At 40.4% G+C, this 6,814-nt stretch overlaps 1 protein-coding gene across 1 annotated transcript in view; it reads right to left on the reverse strand.

Annotated features, from left to right (window-relative positions):
- The window catches only part of dcc (DCC netrin 1 receptor), a 474,778-nt gene extending 469,413 nt beyond the window's left edge, over window positions 1–5,365 (reverse strand). The window contains exon 1 of the mRNA XM_030434685.1: window positions 4,577–5,365. Within this exon, the coding sequence (XP_030290545.1) occupies window positions 4,577–4,703 (127 nt within the window). The 5' untranslated portion in view covers window positions 4,704–5,365. The remainder of the gene's footprint in view (window positions 1–4,576) is intronic.
- Window positions 5,366–6,814: the final 1,449 nt, after the last annotated feature.

The following is a 6,814-nucleotide window of genomic DNA, read 5'->3' on the forward strand; positions in this document are numbered from 1 at the left end:
AACTTACCCTGTTCTTCATCCCCACCTGAGACCCACCTAACCCTTTGACCGGGAACACGACTAGTGTTACTTTATGTGACTGTATAAAAAAATTAAATGGTTTCAAAACAAATGTCCTTGGTAACTTTGACCCTAAGTAGTCTGTGATAAACAATATACTATGTTTCATCTGATTATTTTTTATAGTCAAAATAATCCAGAAATGATGCTTTTTAGAACTCGAATTCAAGATGAATATGCTCAGATCAGTGAGGTATACAGGCCATAAATAACAAATAGAAGTTCAAAACTTGTAATGTTCACAAGAACTGAAGTTGATAAAAAAGATCTAACACAACAAGTAGTGATAATATATGTATTATTACAGTTTTTATGATGAGTTTAAATGGAACGGTCATTTTTGACCGGGAACACAAAATTGTTTAACATGAAACGAACACAACATGAGGGTTAAACAATGTGTTTTTAACATTAGAAAACTAAAGAAAAAATGAATAAACTAAAAGACTGTAAAATATGTCATTAGAAAGACTACCTCTCATATAACTGTAGATGTCAATATGACCAGAAGTTGTGAATTGACCTTTTTATATACCTTTTCTGTACCATGTTGAGCGCCATGTTGGTGCTGGTGACAGATATTGAGCGAGATGATGTACACTGACCAGTTTTACACAAAAGAAAAATATATCCCCTTGTGTCTACTGCCACTTAGCATGCTAACAGCATAGAAAGTACACATAGTTATTCACATGACTAACTTGTACCACTGAATCCAATCACATAACTATGTGTAAACCACGTTATTTCCTGAAGCAGTTTATACAGAGGAGGGTTAAAAAAAAGAGTGAACAGTGCAACACAACAAGCTTCCTTCATTCCTCCAGCTCTCGATTCCCTAGATGGTCAGCACTGGAGGCGTCATATCAGTCAATGGTATGAATTGCATGTCAGTTCAACAAAATGGACCTTCTGTACTCAGCACCGTTGCAATAATTTGATTGGAATCGATTGATTCTGGCTGCCAAAGTTCACCCTTTTTGATACCTGTTTTAATCCAACACATTTTCACTCTTAGTGGCGTAAATCATGCATGTAATCTCTCTATAAAAGCAAGGAATCTCTGTCTGTCTGTCTGTCTGTCTGTGTGTGTGTTCCTCAAATATCTCTGCGGATCAAGATCAGACTGACCTGAGACTTACAACATGGCTGCTGCGTGGTTCAAGGTTGTGCGACTTCACATTTGTTTGGACTGCAATGATACCGTTAATAAATTATTTCATAAATGCTTTACAAATTTGCGAGCATTGTCTACTGGAGCCACCACAGTCACGTGTGCACCAGAGCCAATCACTGCAGAGCCACCCGCCACCCCCCACCTTAAGAAACAAGCAGATTTATACCTGCAGCGGCACGAGCTGGACCGGGATTTGCTTTGTGTCTGGTGCAGGAAGAAACGGTAAAATCTGGCTTTTGTCACGAAAGTGTCCAAGCAGCAAGTTTGGTTGTTGAGGAACAGGAAGTTGTGGGAGGGACAGAAGCAGATGAATGACAGGCAACGACGGTCGGTGTATAGACAGCGATATTGAGAGTTGAGAGATTTGTGACATTTGGCGTGTTTGGAGTGTATAGTTAGTGTGTTATGTAGTTTTTGGTGTAGTGTGTTTAGTGTGTAGTGGAGTCTGTTTTTTGTTTAATGAGTCAAAACAATGAGGAGACTGTTGAATGAGCATTGCCTGCGTTTAAATGTAAATAGTTACATATAACTTTGTAAATTTTTTTAAATGTATGCACATATTTAGCAAACAACAATTTATATTTGCATTATAAGTAATAAAAAATGGTTTGTTAAACATATTTGTGGTTTTCACAGTAAAAAAATCTAACTTTCTACTCGGATTTTATGTTGTTTTTTTGTGATTTTAGGTCCATTGTGTTAATACAGTATGTCAAAATAAAAAAAACAACTGTACAGTCACACATGTGAGGTTGTGCTGAAAATAATGACACCAAGTAAATAATTTTTAAGGTGAAATATAATGGCAAAATCAAAAATAGTCAAAAACGGCCAATTATACCCTGTAATATCGGATTTCACAACAAACCTAAATATCCCTGACGTCCCACCTTCAAACACAGCCTCATTTGGCCATCCATGAAAAAGCTACTTAACCTCCCACTTTTCTATAGGAATACATTTTTCTTACGGGCACTGCACTAGTATGTAAGTGATGTCCCTCATGTACGTAAACTTGCTTACATAAGATAACTTTAACTACCATAACATAACACACTCTTGACTATTGGTTACAAACAACCTCCACTCTCCAGAAAGATAGTTCAGTGTATGACCAGTCCAACCACCCCCACCAAACCTGACCTGAACTTCTAATTCTTAATTCCACCGGCCACAGACCAGTCACCTATGTTTGATGCAATGAGAGTAAGAAACGGCTGAGGGCCTTTTAGCAAGGAGTCCTCATCTGCCATGGTAGTCCAACAGCCTAAGGGTTTTACAGAAATTCCAACCAAAGACTACCCACTGGTTACCTCTCTGTCAGGTAAAGTAGAGCAAGTCATATGTGCAAATATCATGCACACTGTTGGCTCTCCAGTTTTAAATAGACAGAACCCCTGAACACACCTGTGACAGTATTCAGGACCTGTTTCTGTTAAAAAATATTCTGTGTGGCGCTCAGGAAATTTTCTGAATCAATGTGTGAGAAGGTTCCATGAATGAGTCAGGAAGGGTGTGTGTGCACTGTTATCTCCACACAGATAAATGCTCTGCCTGAGTAAAATATTCAGTAGAGGATTTTACAGCTGAGCTGCTGAAGAATTGGAAGCTACACCCATACACACTGATTGAGAACTGCTCAGCTGGTCCAGCAGCCACAATGTGTGTGTATGCCGGTGTGTGTGTGTGTGTGTGTGTGTGTGTGCTCTCCTACCACCAATTAGCTTAATTAAAGTGTTTGGACATAATTTATTGACAGCAGGAGGCACAGAGAGAGAGAGAGAGAGAGAGAGAGAGAGAGAGAGAGAGAGAGAGAGAGTCAGCTCCCAGATCAGTTTGTTCTCTGATCAAAATCATAAAGCCAAACAACGAATATTAAGTGCCTTATTAAGTATTAAACAATGCTTTGGGATATTTAAAGTGTACTGAACCAATGATTTATTAAAACATTCAAACAGAACAACTGGTCCTTTAGTGGAAAAGGTTATATGAGCACAATATCTGACATGTGTGACATTCATACAATACTAGATACACATTTATAACTATATCTGTCTTAGTTAATTAGATGATATCAAAGTCAAATCCAGCATCATCACGTACTGCCATATGTATGTATGCATAATATTGCATCAATAATATACATTCGCTTACTGGACATGTATGTAATGTATTCCCTTTTGTGTGTGTGTGTGTGTGTGTGGTGGGGGTGCTTTGTTTTTCCTTTGAGAGAAATAAAGTATTATATTTGTCTGAACCTAAGCCATTTTACAAAAAGCTGAAAATAAAAGAGCAGCAAAACCCAGAAGGATTCATTCCAATCTGCTCAAACTAGCAGCCTAACATATGATCAAAGCAGGTGTAATATGATATCAAATTCAGCAAATACAGTTCAATACAATCTGGAAGCCTGCTGAAGCCTATCATACTAAACCTGCTCTGTGTCGGTGAATCCTTTGATACGGGCAGAAGGTAAAATATCAGCTAAATTCACTCTCTGCTCAAAGCAGCAGTCTAGCACACGATAAGGCTCACAGATATCAGTAGAAACCTGGACCAAACCCAGGATAGTCACAAAACATGCGGTCCAACAGCCTAAACCTAGATAGTTCCAATTAAATGAACCATTAAGGACTGCAGTTAAGGTGGAAGGTGCAAATTATTCAGATTGTCTCAAATAAGCTCCTTAGCACATGATCAGACTGCTGAGGCCCAGTTAAATCCATTTGAAACTCAGCAAAACCAATGATCAGACAGGCAGACATCATCTGAAACCCAGCAAAGCCCCATGACACACAAAAACCCAATCGAATCCTGTAAAATCCTGTCAAACCAGCAGCCTCCAGCTGATTGGTCCCATTGAATTGATTATTGGGGTGTATTAAAGATAAGGCAGGAGCAAAATCTAGTCCAATTTACTAAAAACCCGCTCAAAGGAGCAGCCTGACACATGATCAGAGACCAATGAAACCAATTTAAACCCAGAAGAACCCCTGCAGCCTATAACCACACACATTAGAGCCAGGTTAACGCAGTTTAGCACCGTCCAAGTCCTCCCGGGTTAGAGTCGGGATTTAAACAGCAGCCAACAAGAAGACGCAACAAATTTGTCAATTCTCGGTTAGTCTGTGGCAACGAGAACCAACTGGAACCACGTACACTCTCTCTCTATGTCTCTCTGTCTCTCTCTCTCACACACACACACACACACAGAGACAGACAGACACACACACAAACACACACACACACACACACACACACACACACACACACACACACACAGGGGCAGAACACGCACACTGCGGGGTGGACGCAGAAAGCACACGTTCTCCCACTCACCGTGCGCTGTTAGGTGAGCAGCCAGCAGCCAGCAGAGCAGCAGCAGGTGGAGTCCTTCTGTCCCCCTCCTCCTCAGCACCAGCAGCTCCCAAATATCACCAATACATCCTACCAGAACCGGCTCCATGCTGGCCTCGTCCAGTCCCGATGAGCCCGAGAAACCACAGCAGAAAAACACAATCCTGCTGTCGGATTTTTTCACAAATCCTCCACACAATCCAACTGTCAATGAAAAATCTAAATAAGAAAAAGCACAGCCACGAGGTGACGAGTCAGGAGGATGATGCCGAGGAGGAGGGAGAGGGCTGAAACAACCTCTCCTCTCCTCAAAAATAACCCTCCCCTTCACGATCTGATCCGACTTGGATTCCGAGAAGCAAAAAAGAAAACAGAAATCCCAACGCACAGCAGGCACACGCGTTTATTTTCCTTCTGTACGGGATGAGAAATAAGTTCCACTAACTATGATGGCAGAGTCTCCATCACTCCTGTCCGGTGCGGTGCGGCTCATTCCCATTCACACAGATGGAAGAGGGTTACCATCCACGCTGCCTTCCCGGAGGTCTGCTTCGTCTGCCGCGGAGTACTAATGGAGAGGGCCGCTAGAGGAGGAGGAGGGTGGAGGGAGAGGGTCGAGTTCTCTCTTTCTCTCTCTCTCTCTTCTCTCTTCTCTGTAGATCTATACAGCTGGAGGGAGAGAGAGAGAGTGTGAGCGGGAGAGAGAGAGAGAGAGAGAGCCATTGATCTAAAGAGGCTGGGGGTAAAGCCCGGAGCTGGAGTCAAAGGGAGGAGTGGGCTCTATTAGAAGCTGGAGCCCGTCAGAGGATGCAGAGCAGTGGGAAGAATTAGCTGAACTCTCCCGCCCTCTCTGGTCACACTGGGAACTTTAACATTTCAATTAACAGCTGAATACATTTGTCTTTTTATCAGTTTGCTCTCTTATAATGATATGTGATGTATTTGTGTTGGTTAATTTGATTTGTATTGTAAGTCCGCCAAGAAAGGAAAACGAAAAAATACAATACTGCAGACAGAAAAAACAATATGTCATATCTTGTTCTTAACTTAACTGCTCTTCTTTACACTTTCATAGTTTTAATTTAGTGACTCAGAATAGTGACATAAGTGAAAAAAAATTAGTCAGTAGGCCTATATGTTGTGCTCTTAATGCTGCTAGAACAACATAATTTTCCAGCCTAATAAACATTAAAAAAAACACAACCCTAGATTTCTCTTTGACACTGTGGTTGAACTTACTCAAAAACCCCAGTCTGTGAGCTGTGCTCCCTTTATTGTAAATGATTTCTTAGATTTGTTTTGCACTAAAATTAATGAGATTAGAATCAACATAATCTCTTCAATTTTGGCTTCCTTTGCAAAGTTAATTGGAAAACATCCTTCTGTTGATTCTCAATTACTCTCGGCTCATAACACTTTTTAAAATATCTCTCTTGAGATATTGTCTCAACTTGTTTCAACCTCAAAACTAACTACCTGCATCCTGGACCCCCTTCTGGCAAAACTGTTTAAGGATCTGTGACCAGCACTGGGACCTACAACATTAAATATTGTTAATTAATCAATCATGACCGGTGTTGTCTGCTGTGGTTTAGCCTGTACTTAAGAAACCACACCTTGACCCATGATAACTAAATAATTATAGACCAGTATCCAACCTTCCCTTTCTCTCTAAAGTCCTGGAAAGGCTTGTGTCCCAGCAACTTTAACTGCATGAAAAGTGCAACTTTATCAGCATGAAAAGTGGGATTTTCGTCCCCGTAAACGCCCGAAAATCTCCCTAATTTTAGGCAGTTAACGACAATTTACAGCCTGCGAATGTCGCGTTCGTCTGTGCCACATACTGACCGAAACGAACCATGACGTATGTGGAGCTCCCGGAGGTGCGAACGGCTCCAATTTGCATATGAATAGCAGCGAAACCACGCCTGGCCAGAGAATGAGTGGGCTGGTTTGAATATCCTCACTCAGTATTGGATGAAACCACTACTTATGAACAAGCAAAATCACTTGTGATTGGTCACCCTGGGTCATTATAAATGTAAACCTCAGTAAGATATATATATATATATATATATATATATATATATATATATATATATATATATATATATATATATATATATAGTATATATATAGTATATATATACAGTGTTGGGGAAGATTACTTTGGAAATGTAGTTGGTTACAATTACAAGTTACCCATATAGTATATATATA

The sequence above is a fragment of the Sparus aurata genome, chromosome 12, assembly GCF_900880675.1.
Source record: "Sparus aurata chromosome 12, fSpaAur1.1, whole genome shotgun sequence".
Lineage (NCBI taxonomy): Eukaryota > Metazoa > Chordata > Actinopteri > Spariformes > Sparidae > Sparus > Sparus aurata.